General features: G+C 42.8%; 1 protein-coding gene and 1 pseudogene across 14 annotated transcripts in view; both read right to left on the reverse strand.

The window, feature by feature from the left end:
- ATP11C (ATPase phospholipid transporting 11C) overlaps positions 1–22,685 on the reverse strand; it is a 171,802-nt gene that overhangs the window by 90,965 nt on the left and 58,152 nt on the right. For 13 of the 14 annotated variants that reach the window (XR_008418236.1, XR_008418232.1, XR_008418235.1 and 10 more), the window contains one exon: positions 467–586. Coding sequence is in view for 5 of the 14 variants with exons in the window: in XM_019421542.2 (XP_019277087.1) it covers positions 467–586 (120 nt within the window). In the remaining 9 variants the exon portion in view is untranslated. Of the gene's footprint in view, positions 1–466; positions 587–16,321; positions 16,449–22,685 lie in introns of those variants that run through there. The other variant, XR_008418231.1, reaches the window with a different exon arrangement.
- Positions 2,227–4,108, reverse strand: LOC109250418 (CDGSH iron-sulfur domain-containing protein 2-like; annotated as a pseudogene).

Below are 22,685 nucleotides of genomic sequence, written 5' to 3' on the forward strand. Positions count from 1 at the left end.
GAGCAGAACATACCCTTTAGGACCCAGGAGCGTACTCGAGGAGCTTGGCAGTGGAACAGAGAGATATAAATGTTATTCCAGGATAGCACCCTCCAAAAGAACGTAAATTATTTATAGCCTCTTCCATCCACTTTAAGAGCAATTCAGGAAGCTTTGGGCAAGTAAATAATTCCCACTTTTAGCACCCTTTAAGGCTTAAAGTTTTAATATGCAGAATCAACAGGCACTATGGATAATAATGGAAGGCTAGTGAATAATATGTCAGCTGTAACAAGACAAAATGATGCTTTAAAAAAACCCCAAACAAAACCAGCCTTTGGGTGGTTGCTAGACGGTGTTTAAGTGCACATCCACGTATGCGTATATAAATACATACACCGGCTTCCTTGGAGGCATAAGTAAGTGCATGATCTGGCTCACTATATGAATCACTATATATATCTATTGAATTAAAAAAACAACTTACCTTAGATGAGACTATTCTATTATCACAAAATCTCTGTGCAATGTAAGCTTCTGTTTCTGAAACTGGATGATTGCCAACAAACACTGTGCGTGTACCAACTCTTTTCTCTTCTCCAGCACACTGACCAAGAGAAAGGGGGGGAAAAGTCAGTTTCTTATCACATTTCTCCATGCTTCTATAGAGCTCAGAATTCTTGCCTAGGCACGCTTCATTACAATCTAGAGAGACCAAGTACTAAAGAGGGGAAAAAACCTTGTTAGGCTACTCAAAGTCCACTAGGCTTAGTCGCTGACTTAGTGAAGATTAGTACGAGTGCTGCTTGAGACAGCAGTTCTGAGGCCAACACGGCGATTCGAAAATGTTTAAATTTTTCTAAATTCCAGAGAAACAGTATTTTTCCTGCCATTTTTCTTTCTTCCATAGAATCTCAACCATCACCATCAAAGCAACGCACTCACTTAGAACAGGTCAGACGGGAATATTTATCATACAATGACTGAGGGCAATCTTGTCAATTTCGTATCAGAGAGTCCAAAGCAGAGGGCAAATCACTTCTAAACACAAAATAATTACTTGTAAGTATAGAGAAACAGAATGGCTGTCTTAAATGATGACCAACGACTTCTACAAAGAGAAGTTGTTACTTCTTTGGCTTTACAGGAAAGACATCCTTTGTGATTTCTCAGAGCCTACCGTCAAAAAGTCCCATTTCACACGATATGTCTCTAATGCCGCTTCTACGTTTTTTAGAAGTAGATTTGCTGAATCTAGAAGTTCTAAGGTTGAGCTCCATTTTACCTCACCCTTTTCTTTCACTGAGGCTTTACTCTGTTGGGTGTTTTTTTTTTTTTTTTTAAAGATTCTCCAGGAAGTTTATTTTGCAAACCTTTTGCATTTCAGGTTTTATTGGCTTACACTGTTATAAAGAGAAAAATGTATACTGTTTTGAACACTGAACGATTTATCATTTTGTATGTTTACTTTTAATTGACCTTCAAATGCAGCAGCTCATGAGTTTAGTATAAGTATTCTTGCCACCCCATCCCACGTCACTGAGTCAAAGAGTTGAAGAAGATACACATACAAAACACACCCGGGAACACACACAAACACAGGCCTTCTGTAAAGTAAACAAATCTTTTGTAAGGTACATAACGGCTCCTTTTTGGAACTTTCTATATCTAGTTCATGTCTTTTTTGAAACTGGGATATTCCTAGTTCTCAGACACAATCTTTATAAAGCAAAGCGTTTATCTCTTTGCAAACTCAAGTAATTCTTTAGAACAATGTTTTTCTTATTGATTGGAAAAGAAAGGAGTGTGGAAGGTCAAAGAGGAAAAATCACTTCAAATGGTCAAAACAGAAGAGGACTGAAAAAGAATACATTTAACAGTGTAGGGAGAAAAATTTCACGGATAGATGCTATTAAAAATATTGATATTCAAAGGAATCGCTTTGGACCCACTGCCAAAAACTTAGATTTTTCTCAGTTAATTAAAACCAAGAGTGGTGGTTTTATTTAGGAAGATACACTGAAGTAAGAACGAAAGGATTGTACAATTTAATTTCTATATAAATGACTGTTTGAATATACAAAGTATCGAACAGAAGCACAAGATAAATTGGCAGAAATACTCAACCAAGAGCAATGATTAAGACCACCATTTCAAAGATCTTCTATGTACAAAGAATGAAAAAAATATTACTGTTAGAAGACTTTACAACAGCGCACAACTGAATCCAATCCTAATTCATTCCTCTTATACTTTTTTCTTCTTCAGTATCAGCGGACCCACATTACCTCCTGTCACTTCATTGTTTCTTATGTGAACCATCACAGGCAGGAAAGGTTTAGAACGCCATCGCCTATGGTAAGCTGCTTTAGTAGGACACAAATCTTCAATGTTTATTTCATTCACCACTTTGGGATTTTCCTTTTGTATTTTAAGATTAATCAAGCTATCCTTCCGTCGTTTTTATCCTCCGGGAGGAATGGACCAATTGCAACGTAGCCAAGTGGTGAAAAGTACACTAAGGAAAGGCAAGAACTGCAACAGCGAGCTGGGTGATCCTGGTAATGTTCTCAGGCCAGGGAGCCACTTTCGATATGCCGGAAGCTGCACCTGCACGATGCCTTGGCGATGTGGGCCACGCCCTCCGGCACCATCTTTCCCAGCAGCCCCCACCGCTCCCCAGTCGAACTGCCAGGCCGCTACTGGCTCCTGGCTTCTTATCTTAAATAAGGGTAATACATTTTCTTATACAAATTGGGGATAGTCTCCTTTGATGGTACTATATTATTGTGTTTGAGACAACCATATATTTAAGTCAAAAAAAAGACAGGAACCAATATCCACGTATGTATTTCCATTATATTTTTTTGTCTCAAATTTTTATTTGCATTCTAGTTAGTTAACATAAAGTGTAATACTGGTTTCAAGAGCATAATTTAGTGATTCGTCACTTACATAATACAACACCCAGCACTCAAAGTAGGTAGGCACAAAGATTCCCCTTCCTATCCTTGACCCCAAAATAATCATTTTAAAGCAAGATTACTTAGACCTTGCAAAGTTCTCCAAATGTCACCCAAAGGATGCATTTCAATCTGAATTTTTGTATCTTATATTGATATTATAGGGAAAATTATTATTTTTTTTCAATTAAAAAAGTAAAAATCGGGGCCCCTATGTGGCTCAGTCGGCTAAGCATCTCACTTCAGCTCAGGTCATGATCTCGCGGTTCATGGGATCGAGCCACGCGTTGGGCTCTGTGCTGACAGCTCAGGGCCTGGAGTCTGCTTTAGATTCTGTCTCTGTGTCCCTCCCCTGCTCATGCTCTGTCTCTCTGTCTCTCTCTCAAAAATAAACACTAAAAAATTTTTTTTAAAGTAAAGATCACCCCAAAGTATAAGTAAGACCTCTTGACTCATTATTTTCATTTCAGCTTATTAAATAATTATTTAGTGGGATACTGCTTTCAAACTCTGTAGGGAATCAATCAAAAAGTATTGGGATAAATTGAAGTAGGAGAGATTTAAGCTGTATATAAAAAGGGCAACTTCTGGAAATCTACCCTGGCATGGGCTAACAGAATCTCTACCCATGGCAATCTGGAAAAAGTCAGTCAGTATCCGTGCTAGGCAGCATAGCCACTTACCCACTTGCCCAAAGACAGGGCATTATAAGACCCAACAGTTCCTGGAAGACGGTAAACAATACCTTTATCAGAATGGGAGCTATATACATTTTGATTCAGGGACTGACTTCTTTGTTTGCAACTGTAATATACAGGGTCTGACACAGCCTACTGAGAAGAGCACTAAATTTTCCATAATATGCATTTTGCAAATTGTAAACAGAAAGGGAGTACACCGCAGGGCGCCTGGGTGGCTCAGGTCATGATCTCACCATGAACCCTTCGTGGGTTCGAGCCCCATGTGGGGCTCTGTGCTGACAGCTCAGAGCCTGGAGCCTGTTTCAGATTCTGTGTCTCCCTCTCTCTCTCTCTCTCTCTGCCCTTCCCCAACTTGTGCTCGCTCTCTGTCAAAAAATGAATAAACATTTAAAAAAAAAAAAAAAGAGCGAGTACACCTTGCTAAAGTCTAGCTCATTCTGATTCACCCTTACCCTCACCTTCCATTGTAAGTTAGTCTTCGCTCAGTCTCTACAACAGACCCGAACCTTATAATGTACAGATTTATTTGCATTACAGAAATTGTCAAGTACATACACACACTGCAATTTACGACCTTTAATATTTGTCTGGTTGGTTTTTCATGCAACCAAGACACGACGGTAGAGTAAATAAGAAGAGTTACCTTTTATGCCAGTTTTCAGACCATTCTACCAATGCGAAAGGAGGAAGAGGAAAAAGGAAAGGCAGAGGGTCAGTGAAGCAGGATGTCTCCTGCACTGCCAACATACATTGTTCGCCTTGGTTAACAGTGGCCACTTATTAACTTAAAACAAAAATAAACTAGTACTTCCCCACTTCTGAATGGTCTTCACCTTTCTTCTCTGGCAGTTAATAGCATTCCAGAGAACAAAAGGCAGGGACAAGCATAACACAATTTCTGAGGTCCGTCATATTTTTATGAATTCCCTACACGTGAGTGGCATTTTCGGTTTTACTAAGAGCTTTCCCCATGCATTATCTCTCTGATCACTTTCAAATAAGGCCTACGTGACTTCTATGTCTATGAAGTTGGGAGAAAATGGATTGAAACTGCTGTGTAGGTTTGGGAGGGCGGGGGAGGTGGGGTGGTCCTGGCAGTGATCATCGTTAGATGATGAAAACGGGGCCCGAGAGGAATTGTATAACGTCTACTGAGGGTTTTTTAAAAAAGGGCAAAGTCTCCTCAGCCCCGGCAGGTTTGGGTTTGCAGCTGCCTGGGACTGGGGCTGGAGCTGAAATAGGACTTTTCCAGGCCTGCTTCACCCTCAAATCTGAAGAACCTGCAATTTCTGGTGGAATTTGCTCTAGCTTATAATGCTGTTTAGTTTGCATAAAAATGGCGGCGCTGAACTCATGTGTAAATTCACTGTAATTTTCCGCTTGCTGCCAATGTAGTGGTTTTAGTTCCTGTGACTGTGAATAAGGTAGGTGCCTTAGCGAGGGCAGAGAAACTCCAAGTAGGAATCATTAAAAAAAAAAAAAAAAATCTCCCTTCGGGATGGCACACGATGTAGTGTGGAGTGGGAGGATATGATTCCCGCCACCTCATGATGAATTTTAATTCATTAACAGTCCATCCTGTGTTGAAGTGCTTCCCATCCAAATGTCCTTAGAAATGGCATTTTAAAAAACTGAAATGTGCTGGCACGGATTCTATTCTAATGACACATCATACACTACAATAAAAAGTAAGGAAAAATATTAAAAAGCGCATCAATAATACATGGGCTGATAGAGAAAGCAATTCAATTCTTTTCCTCAAGATAAAAGCGCCACCCTTTTGTACCCTTGATTTATAGCTCCATAGGATGAACTGAATATTATAGGGAAAAACAAAGGTAAGTAATTTATACCAAAACATCGTGTCTCAATAAAAATCAGAGTTAAATGACACTGTTATTCAACTAGTACCATCTTAAAATCCATGCCTTTGCTAGTCATAAAACATAGAAAGCTGTTGAAAGTATAATCTGTGCCTTGATTGCCTCTAGACCAGTTACTCAATAAGAACTGAGAGAAAATAGAGACCTCGATACAAGACTGTCACTATAAAACCTGGCACAGAATCTAAAACAGCTCATGTCCCCGGTCTTTCCAGGTGTTTGCAGACTTAAAATTTTTCACGAAGTCACAGATCAGTGGTTCTTAATTCTGGCCACACGTTGGCTTTAAACGCAACACCGATGCCTGGGTCTTTTATTTAATATTTAATTTTTCGGGAAGCTCCCTAGGTGGCAACTCTAATTTGCAGCCCATGCCTGTGAAAACTGCTACAGACTCTTTCTCTTTGAATTAGTGATCGCTCTTAACTAAGAGTCTACAAGTTTTTAGTACACCAGCCATAACCCTACATTAAAAAAAAAAAAAGTTTATTTATTTTTGAGAGTGAGTATGCACTTGCCAGCAGGCGTGATTGGGGGCGATTGGGGGCGGGGGGCGGGGGCGGGGACAGGGGTAGGGGGAGGTGGATGGGCGGGGCCAGAGGATCTGAAGCAAGCTCTGTGTCCCAGGCAGGGCGGGGCTGGAACCAGCGACCCTGAGATCACGACCTGAGCTAAAGTCGGATGCTTAACCAACTGAGCCACCCAGGCGCCCCGACGTTTTTAAAGTAATTATAATAATTTAAACAATTTGCTTTCCAGAGGGTAAGAATACAAATAACCCTCAAATAGTGCCCCCCCCTCCAATCAGTTTAAGCTGCTCACAAAATGAGATTCTCCTTCAATACTTATTTGGCATGTGGTTAATCTCCCATCAATTATTTAGATCGTCCCTTGCAATTACACCATTATTTTTATTGGTCATCAGACTGCTCTTTGTGAGTTACTAAAGCGAATGTTAAGTAGCTGCGCACAAATGAACAAAAACGAATTATTAAAATTCTGAAAACCTGGCAATGATTTAAAACTGTTCTCGGCACCCCGGCCCCAAAGCTATTTTCCTTTCTGAAGCACTAGTATTTTTGAACGGCATAATCAGTCTTAAAAAGGCCAAATGAACTCAAAATTGAAAGAACGAACTAGCGTTTCAGCAACATTTCAGGCATCTATTAAAATGCTCCTAAAAGTCAGTGTTTCTGTTCTAGGGCTGGAGGGGGGAGGTGCCGGGATGGGGTCACCACGCTGCCAGGGAACATTTCCAGCGTATTAAGCCTCTAGGTTAAAATTGCTACAATGTATTCAGTGGTCACGTTGCTGAGGTTTCCAAGCCCACTCCATTGTAACAAGCCAAGAAGAATAATCTCGATGTGTAATTTATAGTCATAACTCTAAAAGGAGCCTGAAAATCACACTTTTCAGATTTTGCTTTCACTGCATCTTCTTAAGTGATTAAGCTGTCTCCCTCCTTTGCCAAAGGTAGTGAAGCCAGACCAAGACAAGACATTTTATGTCTTCTTGCCGTTAAAGCTTAATGATGGTCATATCAACCCAAACTCTCAAATACCTGACCAAAAGACAACTGAATATTTACAGCACATCCCTAGTCACAAAGATGGTCTCTAGTTAGGCATTACCCGATGGCGGCACACTTAAGTGAACAGAATGTGCTATAGGAAACGGATATTAAACCCCACAAAAACAAAAACCTCAATCAGCAACCACAATCCTCAGGACCTCCATAAAAAGCCTTGTTGGGAAACTCAAGAGTTAGACTTTGATTATCCAAATGTGATCCACTGAGCAGCTTAATGTCATCAGGGGCAATCAATTCTAAGTGTTCTCCATCTGGTCCCCCTTCCCACCATGCCCTCACTTCAAGGACCTCAGGGCTACAGAAATGCGGCTCTAAAGAGGAAATCCGGCTGTCTTACGGGATGGCTAATAATTGATAGATCAAAATGCCGTAAGCATTTAGTGACTCAGGATTCTAACAGAATTTTCTTCATGATTCAGATTCTTCCATTTACAGAGAGTCAATGAGGTTCTTAAAGTTCTGGCTGGGGATCAGCAACTCCACTTTCCTTGTTGACAGACTTTCTCTTAACACTAGGGCCTGACAATATGCACACAAACTTAACGAGAGATGAACTGAGCACACAGGTCGGTAAGGCCTGAGAAGCTACTTTTCACTTTCACATCACCTTGCATTCCAAACACTTAAACCTACAAACTCTAAATAGAGAGGTATAGGACTTCCACGGATAGGAACGGTGAGGCTGGCTGATCACCTTGCTAAGCCCGACCTGGCTGCAAAGAGATCAGAGTAAAAATATAGATCACAAACCTCAGAGGCAGGAGGGAAAGATGGGACCATCTGCATTGTGACACGCGACAATCTGCTAGCACAATGGCAGCTAAGTCCCAGAGAAAACGCTGCAGATTATCAAGCAACTCGTACCCACCCCCTGTGATCCTTGTAAAGTTTCCCAGAGTTTGGGAAGACAGCCAACTGTGGCTTGCAAGTTTCTGTACCTCCAAGGGAGGCGGCCAAGCAAGTTCTAGGAGATTGCTTTGTTCCGTAAGACTCTGAAGCAGCGTTCTGGTGGCGTGGCCTCTGTTTCACACCATTGGACATCTTCTTGTTACTCTTCTCCCAACATTTGATTTGCCTCTGGAGCTTTTGCCTTTAAAGTATCCTTTAAAAACATGAGTCCCTTGTACCACACAGTATTTTTCTCATCTTGTAGAGTTCTTTTCTAACCCATGCGTACGACAGACCGACCAAGACAAGAAGCGGAATTAAAAACCAAACTTTTGACAAAAGGTCAATTGAACTTTGGGTTCTAGGCAGGTAAACAGTATAAGAGGAAGAGATACAATGCAGATATTCTCTAGGATACCCTACCATGAGAGACGGAAATGCTTCAGAAATGTGTACCCAAATATATATATGGCCTTAGCAGATGGTTTTTGTGGAGAAGCCCCTCAAGGCTGGAAGATTTTCTTCACGTTTTAGAGATCTCACAGGGAAGGAAGTTTTATCTCAGCAGCAAACAGTAATACCTAACACCTAACAATGGCAAGGAAAAGAACCCCTGGATGGATATTAGGGAGAAAAATGCCTTTACCAATATCACTACCTAGAAGAGACAAATTCTCATCCAAATATCACTTTCTAGGTCACCAGAGAAGAATTCTCATTACAGTGTAAGGAGAGAGAAAATAAACCCTGGCTGGAGCAAAAAAATATATTGTAAAAGAGGTACCTGAAGTCCTGAACAGGGCTTTATCTCCCATTTCAATGATAGCACCATTATTTTTTAAAGTGAGAATAAGTTTCCTAGAAAGGTCTAACAGTTCAAATATATGCTGGAGTATGTCCAGTGAAACCAGTGAATGCATTTTTCCCTCTGGTATTGTTAAATATCAGACAGAAAGCAAACTAGCCAGAAGAAAAAAAAAAAAAAAAAAGGCCAGGTTGTAAATGTAATTAAACAGCACATCCAGGCTATAGCTGTTGTTTTAACACACCCAACAAAAGAGGCAGGTAAAACCCAAAATTCCATTATGGAGGATGGCTGAGCTGAACAACCAAGAAAATAACCTGGTGGGGGCGGGGGGGGGGGCTCTGAGCTGTGACTCAAGACTCGCAGAAGGTAGCCACTTGTTCACTGAAGTATTTCTAGCCTTCCATTCAACCATGTTCTCGCGGCAACTTCTTGGCTCGAATTACAGTCTCTTAGGGGCGCCTGGGTGGCTCAGTCAGTTCAGCGTCCGACCTTGGCTCAGAGGTCACGATTTCGCAGTTCGTGAGTTCGAGGCTCACATCGGGCTCTGTGCTGACAGCTCGGAGCCAGGAGCCTGCTTCGGATTCTGGGTCTCCCTCTCTCTGCCCCTCCCCCCGCTCGTGCTCTGACTCTGGCTCGCTGGCTCAAAAATAAACATTAAGGGGAAAAAAAAAAACATGACAGCGTCTTAAAGAAGTCTGTGCTTGAAAACAGCACCTTCCCTATAGGCAATGGCTTTTAAGGCAAGGTTTGGAGGGAACAGAAGAAGCAATAAAGACGTGGCCCTGGGAAGTATTGTCGATACCTATGCTTAGCGACATTATACACACACCTGTGGCTTAGTTAGGGGAGCCCCCGCTTCCTTTAACAGTAAAATAGGTTCACGTAACTTAAAAGACGGCTTGCTGTAGGATTAGCAAGACACCCAGGGTTCACTTTAAAGGATCGGAAAGCCTATTTCCTTGAGAAGAGGATGAAGCTTGCAGATACTAACCAACTACGTGAAGACTGAAATTCCAGGAACCGGGTTAGCACACAACCAGGCAACGGCTTCAAGGTAATTCGGGTGTAAATGCGTTATTTATAGCAAGAAGGCTTCTGGCTCTACAGCAGGGGCCCAGGCAATTCTGATGTCACCCCTCCACAGTGCGGCATGGTGAATTATGGCCCATTAGCAGACAGTGCTCGGTGCTGAAAACACTGTTCCTTCGTCTGCACAAAGAGGACTACAGTTGGTCAGGGAGAGGGCAGGTGGCACTCGGACCACAAGTGAGGGCACTCCAGGAGGCCCCTGGAGGCTGCTGTCAATAACAGAAGCCATTCGTCCTTTGGAACTGCTGATCTGACCCCATGGATGTAAAATCAGCAAATCACCCCTCCCTCTGTGGCAGAGCACATGGTCACTGGGGGGCTGCACTGACACTATTGATATGGTCTCGAAATCTCCCTTCTCTCCCCCCAAAAGCTTTGGATCTGGGCGCTGCTATAAATTTAACAGGTGACCTGTAATTATTCCTAAAGCATGCTTAAAAGACTAGAAATTAGCAATATGTTTGAAACATAATGTAACCTTTCAGTGTATGTATGGAAGAAAGACCACATCAAATAAATATGGCTTTATGGCTTCATTGTGTTATTTGTGTGGATTATTACTTGTGTACCATAAAAATGGATTTGTGAAACTTTAATATGCCTTCAAGCGGTGCCAACTAGAAATGCCACCGTAAGATGGACTGGGAAGACTATGAGACTACATCACGCTACGTTTCCCAAACTGCATTACGTGGGACAATAATGAGGTTCCTCCGAGAAGGAGAAAGGCTGCTTGTATAATCCCCCCTCCTGGGCAATGCTATTCTATTTCCTACTTCTTCACAATCAGGAATATCGGCAAAGCACTCAAGAGTATGAGGTGAGATAACTATTAAATTTGTGACAATTTCTCTCCGAGTATGCCAAAAATAGATAAGGAAAATTAAGTGTTTGGCTATGATCCCAAGTGGGTGCTTCTGCTTCTGAGGCTTAATTATGAGAGGCAAGAAACCAGGAGATCTTGGTTCTAATTGCCTTCTCCCGATTAGTCTGTGTGTGTCTTGGGGAAGTCCCAGAATCGGTTTCTTCCCAGGTAATGCAAGGAGAGCTTGGCTAAATAATCTAAAAGGACACACGGGAGTTGGGGCCAGATTTCTAGCAATAAAACATGAAATGTGGTTTTGGATGTTGTTACCATTTGCCACCTGGCTTCGGCATGGGCCAAAACAAACCAAAAAAATGGTTCAAGGGTGGGAAAGACATCCGCTCGAGGATAAAGAGTAATTTACAAACCAATACACTTGAGAAGATAATGTATTCAGGATGAAATGTATTCGTGAGCTTCAAAGTAGAAAAGGAGAGAAAAATAAAGGAAACATGAAAAGTCACAAAGACCAGGGAAAGACGCGTGTGTCCTAAGGGTGCTAATTTTGGTACGCTAAAAAGTACATTAGCTTTTGGGGGCTTTAAGGATGCCCATTTAAAGCACCACAGTGTCACCTGCTTTTAATGGTAACCTTTACATGTGAAAAAACAGATTCCTCCTCAAATGTGCCTGTTACCCAAGGGAGACAGTTTGCTCTTCTGATAAAATAGGCTGGCCGGCATCCAGGGTGTAAACAACTTCAAATTAGAACAGGTTAGGATTAACCATCATAAGCACAATTAGAAAAATTAATGAACCACTTAGAATTACAAATTTTACCTTTACAAAGCGTTTTTACTATACAATGAAACACACACCCAGATATAAATCCACTGGAAAGAATCTGTATTAGAGCAGACACATTCAGAATCTAGGACTTCTCAAAAACAAGCACTACTCAACATTAAAGGTCATACCACCCCCAGACCAAACATTTTTTGTGTGTTTTTTACCAAACAGGACAAGCAGTAGTTTCAGGTTCTGTTCAAGTACATGATTGAAAATAGCAATGAGATATTTCCAAAGCACACACAGGGGGTATTTAGAACAATTGTAAGAATTTACAGCCAACATTCAAAATACCTGGCAAGCTTTGAACAGGAAAAACACTTTTAGCTAAATCATGGAACAACACAGTGGTTATAGCATTAAGTATTTGTTGCCCAGTGGAACACGGCAGATTAGTCATGACGAATACTCGATAATTAAATGCGCACAAAGAATTCTCCCGACTACAATGCATTTCACTCTACTTCACATTATAAAGGGCATATGTGTATCCAAATGTGTTAATACATTTCTAAGTCTATTCTTACTCTACTCTGTAAACTCTAATATGATGTAAAACTTTTTAAACACTAACAAAGAAAACAATGACAGCATTAGTTAAGGGTAGAAAAAAATGGCAGAACCCGACAGAACACAGATGATTCCCAAAGGTCAGAAATGAAAGTGCACCTGCAGATTTCAACTGTTATTAATTAATGGAGGCCAATTACGGGTGGACTGTGGACTGATGACTGTGGATGGGCAGGAATAATCTTACGGGGTATCTGAATATCCTAAGATGGCCTACTTGTGTCCCTGTTTGGTTCCCCGACATTTGCTACAGTCTCTGCCCGAGACCAAAAGCAAGCAGGTACATTTCTTCCCTGGGTGCTGGGCACAGTTCGCTTCAAAAAATTAAAAAAGAGGAATAAAGGGAAACAGAAAGGAAAAGGCAGAAAGACAAATGTGTCAAACCAAAAGAAAATTATCTGTGATGAGAACATTCTGCTGTAAGACTGCATGGGGCTTCCTGATCATTCTCGGCGCAACTCTCAAAAGACACCTCCCAAAGAGAAGAGTTTCTAAGCAACACATACGTTCAGAAGGAAGAAATTTTTTTAGATGTCAGGATTTTAGACCTCATCTTCGATCCTAAAAATGTGGGCAACGGGAAAAGGTGGGGTTCTCCTAATAGTTCCAAGCCTTTCTTGGAATGATGCTGGACACTGATTTTATGGATTTAGAATCCAATTCAGTCCAGTGTTGCCTTTGAGCTTCGCTGTAACTTTTCATAATATTGAGCAACAATGTGACGAGGTACCAAAATATGAAATAGTCAGTGCAAATAAAGGGGAGGTTCACTCATGCATTTTAAAGGTGGAAAACCGTTTGGTGGTTCATCAAAACGCTAAACAAGGGGGGTGGGGGGGCACCGGGCTGGCTCAGTCAGTAGAGCATACAACTCTTGATCTCAGGATCATGAGTTTAAGCCCCACGCTGGGTGTGAAGATTATAAATAAATAAACTTAAAAAAAAAAAAAAAAAGAAGCTAAACAAGGAATTATCATGAGTCAGCAATTTTACTCCTATGTCTATATCCCAAAAGAATTGAAAGCAGGTGTTCACAAACAAAAACGTGTACGCTGATGTTCCGAGCAACGTGATTTATTTACAGGAGCCAAAAACCGGAAACCACTCAAATACCATCAACAGATAAACAAAATACAGTATATCCGTAGAATGGAATATTATTCAGGCATAAAAAGGAATGACGGACCGATGCGTGCTACACAACATGAATGAACCTTACAAACATTAAGCTAAGCGAGAGAAGACAACAAAAGGTCACATATTGCGTGATTCCATGTATATAAAATATTCAGAATTGGTAAGGCCATAAAGACAGAAAGCAAGTTGGTGGCTGTCAGGAGCTGGAAGGAGGGGAGACTGGGGAGTGACTACTTCAATGGTTATGAAGTTTCCTTTTGAGATGATGAAAATGCTACAGAACACGATGGATTTGGTGGCTTCACATGTGAATGTATGAGATGCCACCGAATCATTCACTGTAAAATTACTAATTTTGTTATGTGAACCTCACCGCAATAAAAAAAAAAAAAAGTTAACACTCTTGCCTTATAGCAGGTCAAGGGGCAAAGCTGTTAATATGGCTGATGCATCCATTCAACCAATGTTTACTGAGTCCCTGCTATGCAAGACACCGCAGATATAGTGATGAATAAAAACGTGACGCTGTCTCTGCCTTCAAGGAGCTCGGAGTGTAGTGACGGAGAGCAGATAGGAAACAAATACTTCTACAAATCAGCTGAGTACCACGAATGATGGCCGTGCAGTGTCCTGAGAGCTGACCCGGCCAGGACCACATTCACAACCACACAACAACGCAAGCCTGATCAGATCACTCCTCCAGTCCCCTGCTTTCATAGTTTCTCACTGATCTTAAAACCGAAAATTAAAAACTTTACTCTGACCTGCAAGGTCTGGCACAGTCAGGTCTCTTCCTCCGGCTTCTCCAGCCTTGTAGCGCCCCCGGCCTCTCCTCCTTGTTTTCTCCGTTAGAGCCCATTGGCCTTCCTTCCATTCTAGGTGAGCCCCGGGCCCCGCCCCCGCTTCACTCCACACGGAATACTATCCCCCCTCGGAGACCTTGACCGTCTTAACCTGTAATCACCCTTCAGATCTCTCAGCTGTCACTTTCGCCTGAAAGCCTTCCCTGATGGCAACTCAAATGAAGAGAGCCCAATGACCTTTTCTCCAAAATCTATGTCTGCTGCACAGAATTTACAATGAACAAAGCAAAAAGAAAATCTCAACTCAGCTTTTCAAAAAGCCGTAACTCCAAGTGTCCCCTAAATTCTCCTCCAACATTCTGCCCAAGAAACCCTTTATGAATTCCTTGACTTTGCAGAAAGTGTGTTTTTTTAAAAACCTTCTGGTTAGTTTCAATAAAAAACAAGGCCGTGATTGTTGACAATAAGCACTTTGTCGGTAGACAAGCTCATTAAACACTAATTTAACCTGACTGGTTATTGTGATGCCTTGTTAGCTGATCTATATACACTTCAGACAATTTTATGCAGAGCAGTATTCAGATTCATCATTTCCAGTTGATTAAACAGTTGATTAAACATGGTGGTTATGGTCATTTCTGGCAAAAAAAAAAAAAAAAAAGTCAGGCATCAGGCCAGCAATATAATCCTCAATATTGTTTCTGTGAAGAAAATCAGATTACACTTCTATTACTTTGACTTCCATGGACATAACCTGCCATAACGTACAAGGACAAGGTATAGAAGGTCTTCAGGAGGGACTGTCATCCACCTAGTATGCACTATGGCACCGAGGCCAGGTCCAAGGCAAACACAATTCCAGTCAGCCAGCCATGCGCTGGGCTCTTTCCCAGTCTACCTCATTTAATAATCATAAACTGGGGCAGGGTATTTTTTGCAACATTGATTTCTCTGCAAGCAGAGCAGAGAGAAATATCACTGACATATAGAAAGTCCCCCCCCACAAAAGACTGCTGAAGTTGTCAAAGGACGTTTATACAATATTAAGATTATCCCTGTGCTTCTTGGAAGTGAAAATACACTGCATTTTTTTTTTTTTACTTTTATTTTTTTTAATGTTTGTTCCTTTTTGAAAGACAGAGAGAGACAGAGCACAAGCAGGGGTGGGGCAGAGAGAGAGGGGGGGACACAGAATCAGAAGCAGGCTCCAGGCTCCGAGCTGTCAGCACAGAACCCGACGCGGGGCTCGAACTCCCAGACCGCGAGATCGTGAGCTGAGCCGAAGTCAGACGCTTAACCAGCCGAGCTACCCAGGCGCCCCAGAAAATAAATTGCATTTTTGAAAATAACATCCCAGTGATTAACAGATATTTTTTGTATAGTCTTTGGGAGAACAATTTGTAATGAAGCTTGCACAAAGGGTTTACTCGTAAGTGAATCAACAGCAGCATGTAACCGGCACCACTAATTCTCAGCTCGCAGCTTCCAGTCTGTAAGAACGCTATCGAGAAATCAACCCCAAATCCGGATACCCTCCTCTGAGTAGAAAACAAGACTAGTAAGTTCTTTCAGCAGTTTTCAGGTTGATATGCCTGTTGGTACAACGGGCTGGGAAAGAAAGCTATTTGTTCAAATGAAACTTCAAATAAGAAGATTAAAACCTAACACTGAAGAGCAGCACAGCTGTAAGGAAAACCTCTCCTTCATCAATGCTCAAAACCCATCCTAGTGAATTTCCTCCCTTCAGTTTTTGCTACCCCAAGGCTGAGACTACAGTGGATCTTTTGTGGGAAACAACTCAAACACATAACAAGTGGTCTATTTCAGCCACGAAAATCGACTTACCAAAATTTTTAGCCATTCTGATAGTATGAAAGTAGAAACTAGAAAAGTAGAAACGAGAAAAGTAGAAAGAAAGAAAGGAAAAGAAAGAAAGAAAGAACGAACGAACGAACAGGTTAAATGCTCTGGAGCTGACAAATAATGGATTTTTTTAAGTGGTAATTTCCCTAGGAAAAAATCCTTCTTTCTTCCTATTTCCCCTGGCTAACCATGTTCCCGAGACTGAGAAATCTCTGGTTATCACGCAAAGAAGATGAGCCCCTGGCTCCGTCGGCCCCCCCACACCTGGCCTTGCCCAGAGTACATGAGCACATTTGAAATGCCATTGCTTCCACCTGCCCCCCTCCAAGGCTACCGATCCCCACCCCACCCCCCGCCACCCTGCCAGTCAGAGGCTTTCGCCCTCATCTCACTCTTTCACCAGTCACCACCATGGCAGGTCTCTAGTCAGCAAGCAGGGGCAGACTGGAGGACACCCCAATCACTTAGCTCCTTGGTCCTCTGCATGCTACCTCCCACTGGCCTCTGAGCTGGGGTCGCACCCCAATGCGGGCGTCTCATCTCACGGGGTTGACAGGAGAACACGGGAAGGACGTAAGCGAAGGGAGCGTTCAAAGCCATGCGGGGCACACTACGTGACCACGGAAGCAGGAAGGAAGAAGGGGGGCTGCTGAAATGCAGAGGCTGACTAGGGCCAGGGAGAGTCGGTCTGGGAAGATTTCCAGGTTGATGCACGTCAGAGCCTTGGGTAACTTTGGCCTCTTTTAATCCGTACTATGATCAAATTCATTTCCACGTCGATTATATATTTCACACGTGCCGTGCTCCCAAACCGGAATCTGGATACAGTGACAGGATTTTACTTGTAGTCATGTACCGTGCTTGGTTTCAGGGCTTCTCTAACACAGCCTGACCTTTCCTAGTCATTCCAACTACATTTTCTACTAGTCATTCCCGGCGAGAAGGCTCCGCTCCTACCAAACTGGTCTCTCTCCTCATTTTCTACGCATCTCAGTTTATTCCCAACTGCTGTTCTCCTGGACTGAAATTACCTGCACGAGTCCCCGTGAAAGTAAACTGAAGGTTCAACTATGCCAAATTCAGCCGTCTCATCAAGAGACCCTGTAACATTCAGAGGGCTGTAGATACATAAAACTGGCAACCCTTTACATATTGGCTTCCCCCTCGAGGTGATTAGCCATTGATTCTTAGACCTCTGTGTCTGATACTTTGAGTATGCGTTCGTGATTTGCTTCCTCAATAAGGATAAGCCACACCTAGGGGTGCCTGGGTGGCTCAGTCGGTTGAGCGTCCGACTTCGGCTCAGGTCATGATCTCACAGTCTGTGAGTTCGAGCCCCGCGTCGGGCTCAGTGTGGACAGCTCAGAGGCTGGAGCCTGCTTCGGATTCTGTGCCTCCCTCTCTCTCTCAAAAGTAAATAAACATTAAAAAAAAATTAATAGGATAAGCCACACCTGAGTGTGTGTTATAAAGAGATGAAGACTTCTGTAGATGGATGGAGTGACAGGAGTACAGACAAATCAATATGGCTCATCATTTGACTAAACAGCCTGGCCCCACAATCACTATACCATTTAGAGGCATTTGAGATCACCAAGGATCATCAAGCTATGAGCTGAGGATATGATTTGATCACGACTAGAGTCTCAAAGTTTAACCGTGTCATAAATATCTTCTAATGGGTGTACTTTTGATGTTCAAAAATCAGAGGCATTCTGACCATTCTAATTACCTTCTTTCAGAGAGCCTGGAAATTACCAAGTGGTTTCAAAGTGGTTACACAGGGGCGCCTGGGTGGCTCAGTCGGTTGAGCGTCTGACTTCGGCTCACGTCATGATCTCACGGTTCGTGGGTTCGACCCTCACATTGGGCTCTGTACTGACAGCTTGGAGCCTGGAGCCCGCTTCGGATTCTGTGTCTCCCTCTCTCTCTCTGCCCCTCCCCCACTTGTGCGCGCACACGCGCTCTGTCTCAAAAATAAATAAACGTTAAAAAATATACATATTCCAAAGAGATGGGGAAGGAAGAGGAGCATGCTGGCTGGGCATGTGGGTTCTGGAGCCAGATACATGAGTTCAAATTCTGGTTCTGCCACTTATTTACAAAGTGACCTTGGGCAAATTCCTTAACCACATCATGTCTCGGTTTCCCTATCTATATAAATGAGGACGATGTTGATAACTTACGAGACAGTTAAGAGGCAGTGCCTTCAAACACTAAATACTCAAATGTTAGCTGCTGTTATATAGCACAGGGGAATAGGAAATTCTTTGCTGCCACTAACCAGTTGCTTCCAACACAGATAAAAAAAAATGTCCACATAAAAAAATGTAATCCTAAAACAGATAACTGAAATATATCTTCGGGGTTATTATACTTGCAATACGGTGGCACAGATGAATTCAATGTGAACATTTGCGCAACCAGAATAAAAACAGAGATACAATCTTTGTAAAATGGAGGCAGAGGGAAAAACGCATGCTTATAAAATCAAAATGATCACGAATATTTCCTTAAATGACCTATGCCACACTGACCAGATAGTACTTAATTAGCACAGGAGCATAAAACAGAACAGTACGTTATGACTTTACTCAGGATTTCAGTGGAACGAGAAGACCTATAGGTCATTCAAAATGCTTGCAAAAAGAACTAAAGCCAATTTCAAAAGGCTCCTCAAAGGTTATGATAAATGAGTCAGCTTAGGGTTGGAATTCAGGGAGTATCAGAGAGTGGGAGGGCTCTGGCTGAGGCAGTAGGTTGAAAGCAGAAATAAACAGCAAGTGTAATCAAATGTCCACAACGACGAAACAGCGCAAGGCTGGGTGCTGAGAGTGACAGGAAAGCACATATGCAGGCAGACAGGGTGAGAAAACGTCCCATCCCGGGAAGAAGGTCCTCAGAAGCAGTGAGCTGTTGGGGACACAGACAGGGCCACAAGGTTAGACCTGGAAACAGCCGGCCTCTGACATTCACCTTCTACTGTCCTTTCAAACCAGGTCAATTAATATGTGCAGAGGGAAGACCCCCCAAAACCAAAGCCCTGTCCTTTTCTAGAAGTGAAACAAATATTTAAAGAGCGTCAGAAGAGCTGAGAGCACAGTGATGACCATCATTCCTAGGCTAAACATGGAGGCTTTTTCAACAGAAGCCTCATGCTTCGCCCAGTTCTCCCATTCACAAAATGTGGCTCCCGGCGAACGGGGGGGGGGGGGGGGGGGGGGGAGGGGGGGGGCACTACGGGGCACAATGCAATCAGGAATCCCTCCAGAGCTTAGATTTAGAGAAACCGCCAGAAATAGTTCTGCTTTCCCGTTAATGTGTTTAACAGTTGATCTTTGCGAATCTTTGGAATCGCTTTTAAAACATGCTTATGCTTGCCAAGCAGGCAGTCCCATTCATCTTTGATATGTGTGAATGGATTTGCTTTGGGAATAATTAAGTTCAAGAAAGAAACTCCGACAGCAAGAGGAAAGTTGTAGGCCACTCGGGATTGCTCAGGCCGTGTGATAATCTCTATCATATAAACGTCACTACGAACCTTCTGATTTTAATGTGCTCTTCCAAAAGTAAGATTATCTTATATATTTATACTTAAAGGTTTATAGTAAAGGACTGTACATCGCTTGACCTCAGCCTCTAGCTGTTACCTGGTATATTATATGACAAACAGGAGAAAGATTTACCTTCTTAAATAATACCGCCCACCCCCAAGAATTCCTAAACAGCTACATTGTACAATTTTGTGGTATCCGTGGCTATAAATCTCCCTAATAATCACCACTGGACCTGGGTTAGTAGACTGAAGTCTACCTGATAATTAGGATTAAAGAGCTAATCAAAACTGGCTTTGTAAATGTTGAAGTAAAGTTGAGTTCAGTAAATGTCTGTGGCATAATGCAACCCACCAGGTAACTCGTAAGATTTACTTTTGCCATCATTCTTTCTGTTTTCTTTATAAAGAGATAAATGGATATTTATTTAGATGAATAAACACCCAACCACCCAACTGCTATACTGAAAACAGGATTTGGGCTCGGAGGGTGACCATAAAACACTATGAAGAGACTTCTTCATTTACTCCCAGGAATAAACATTTAAAGCTTGTTTAAAAAAAAAAAATGTCACTGCGAGGTGATGGATATGTCAGCGAATCTTACTGTGGTAATCATACATATATATATATATATATGTATATATATATGTATATATATATGTGTGTATATATGTATATATATGTATGTATATGCGTATACATATGTGTATATGTGTAATCATGTATAGGTATATATATGTATATATATGTATGTATATGTGTATACGTATATATATATATCTTTTTTAATCATCACGTTGTAAGCCTTCAATTTACACAATGTTATATGCCAACCGAATTTCAATACAGTGGGGGAAAAAATTAAATGTGAAAGTAACACAAAGTATACCAAAACTAAAGATTTTGGCTACACTTCTAAAACAACATGTTTACCATTACAATTTGTAATTCGAACAAAGCGGACTCACGTTAGTTAAATAAAATGAACGTCAGGGTTTGGGGCAAGAAACACATCAACTCGAACTCTAGTCAGGCTCAGACCCAGACGCCAACTGCCGAGGTTAAGGACTGGTGGGAGGTCCTCCCTTGGCACTCTGGGCTACTCGCCTGGCATTTCCCGCAGATGTCTTTATCCCCCAAAACTTGGCAACCTCCCAACCAATTAGTTCAACCCAGGTCTCCCACCCAACTGCCCATCCTCATGCTGCTACTACTTGGCCCTTTTCTCCACCTCCTGCCCCTAAGTCCACTGTTCCCCTTCCTTCCCTCTCTCCTAACCCACTGATTAAACTGAGGGCTACCCACTCCGCCATCGTGGTTAATCACAGTCTACACCCTTGACATCAGGAAACCTTCCCTACAAATACTTGCCTTCCCTAAGACTTGGCTTGCTTTCTCTTTTGAATAGAACCATGTTTTATTGACAAGTTCGGGCCACGACGGACAGCTTCCAGAACAGAAAGAAGACCGTCCCAAGGCGATGGAGCGTAAACTTGCGGCAGCCAGGTTAAATATTCCTCCTCACCCTCTCTCTCAGCACGATCCGCTCCAACCCTCTCCTAATCCTTCTCAAGGGCAGCCAGGTCCTCACGGGCCTCAGAAAACTCTCCTTCCTCCACGCCCTCGTCCACACTGCAGTGAACAAAGGCACGCCTGGCATACGTTAAAGTCAAGCTTGTAGTTCAGGGGAACCCAGGCCTCAGCAATGGCTGAGGTGCTGCTCAGTGGGCACGTGGCCCGCTGCATTTTGGGACACCTGGCTCTCTTCTGAAGACTCTTTCCCAGAGGGGTATGAGTCAACCTCTCTCGCCTCCTGTGGCTTAAACAGGCCATTAATCCAACCTCATGAAAAGTCCTCCCTTTGGGCTCACGCCACGTGGAGATACAAGCTTTGGTCTCTCCTTGTTATGGGTATCACGTCTCCCGGACGTTTGCCTTCGTCTGGGTCACTGGCAACCTTTCCATCCCATCTCCTGCCACCATGCTATGAACTTTTAATGTTCGTGTGAACAATGTGCTCCATATTCCTTTCATAGTTCTTGGACTTCCTTATCTCTAGTGACCTTCATCATTTCTATCTATCATCTCTGGTCGTCAGATCTGGTCACACAGTGATATCGACTGGAGACTTTGAAAGTTAGCCTTCAGTCCTTGGGGCGCCTGGGTGGCGCAGTCGGTTAAGCGTCCGACTTCAGCCAGGTCACGATCTCACGGTCCGTGAGTTCGAGCCCCGCGTCAGGCTCTGGGCTGATGGCTCAGAGCCTGGAGCCTGTTTCCGATTCTGTGTCTCCCTCTCTCTCTGTCCCTCCCCCGTTCATGCTCTGTCTCTCTCTGTCCCACAAATAAATAAAAAAACGTTGAAAAAAAAAAAATTTAAAAAAAAAAAAAGAAAGTTAGCCTTCAGTCCTTATCCTCTAGGCCAACTCTTGCCACACCCTTAGAAATTCCATAGTTCACGTGGACAACTCACCCAGAAACCTAGATTTTCAAGTCCCACGCTTGTGCTCCGAGGATCTTTGCTCTACTTCAGCCAACTATGCTTTGGTGACGGACTAGGATTTGTTATCACCTACCGTCTCACCTCTGACGCCTCAAAGAACAGCAGCTCTCTCTCGCTCTCTCTCCTCCTCTCCCCCCTCTCAGCTTTTCAGCTCTTTCACTCGCACTACAAAAACTCTTTAAAAACCTCTAGTCTCTTGATCCCACCCTGTTTCTCAAACTCCTTCCTTTCACTTCCCTATGAAGTCTGAACATCGTGCTGACTCGTGGAACCTATTCTCTCGCTAGCTCCCTCAATTCTTTCCCAAAGTGGCCTTCTGCCATAATTGACCTACAAGGCCCCACATCTAGGACCAATCTCAGAAACTGCTTTCTCTACTCCTGCAAGAAGGAAGCAGAGAGCAGGTTTGATGAAACCACACTAACGTGAAGAATAACGCCCTTACGAATCCCTCGGGGTCACTCCACAAACTCCCCACTTACGCCCGACACCCAAAGCTCCGTGACTCCTCAAGCCCCCTGCCACACTCCTCTCTACGTGGGTGAGCTTGCTTCTATATCCCTTAAAAAACCCACGGTCAGCCGGTGGGCCTTTCTTCACATTTCCTTGTGCGTGCACATCAACTGTTTCCCTCGTTGCAGAAGACAGGACCTCTTGGCCTGTTCAACACCGCTAATGAGCTTCCCCCTAAGTTCCTGAT

This window comes from Panthera pardus, unplaced genomic scaffold (genome assembly GCF_024362965.1).
Source record: "Panthera pardus isolate Hobbes unplaced genomic scaffold, ASM2436296v1 HiC_scaffold_27, whole genome shotgun sequence".
Taxonomy (NCBI): domain Eukaryota; kingdom Metazoa; phylum Chordata; class Mammalia; order Carnivora; family Felidae; genus Panthera; species Panthera pardus.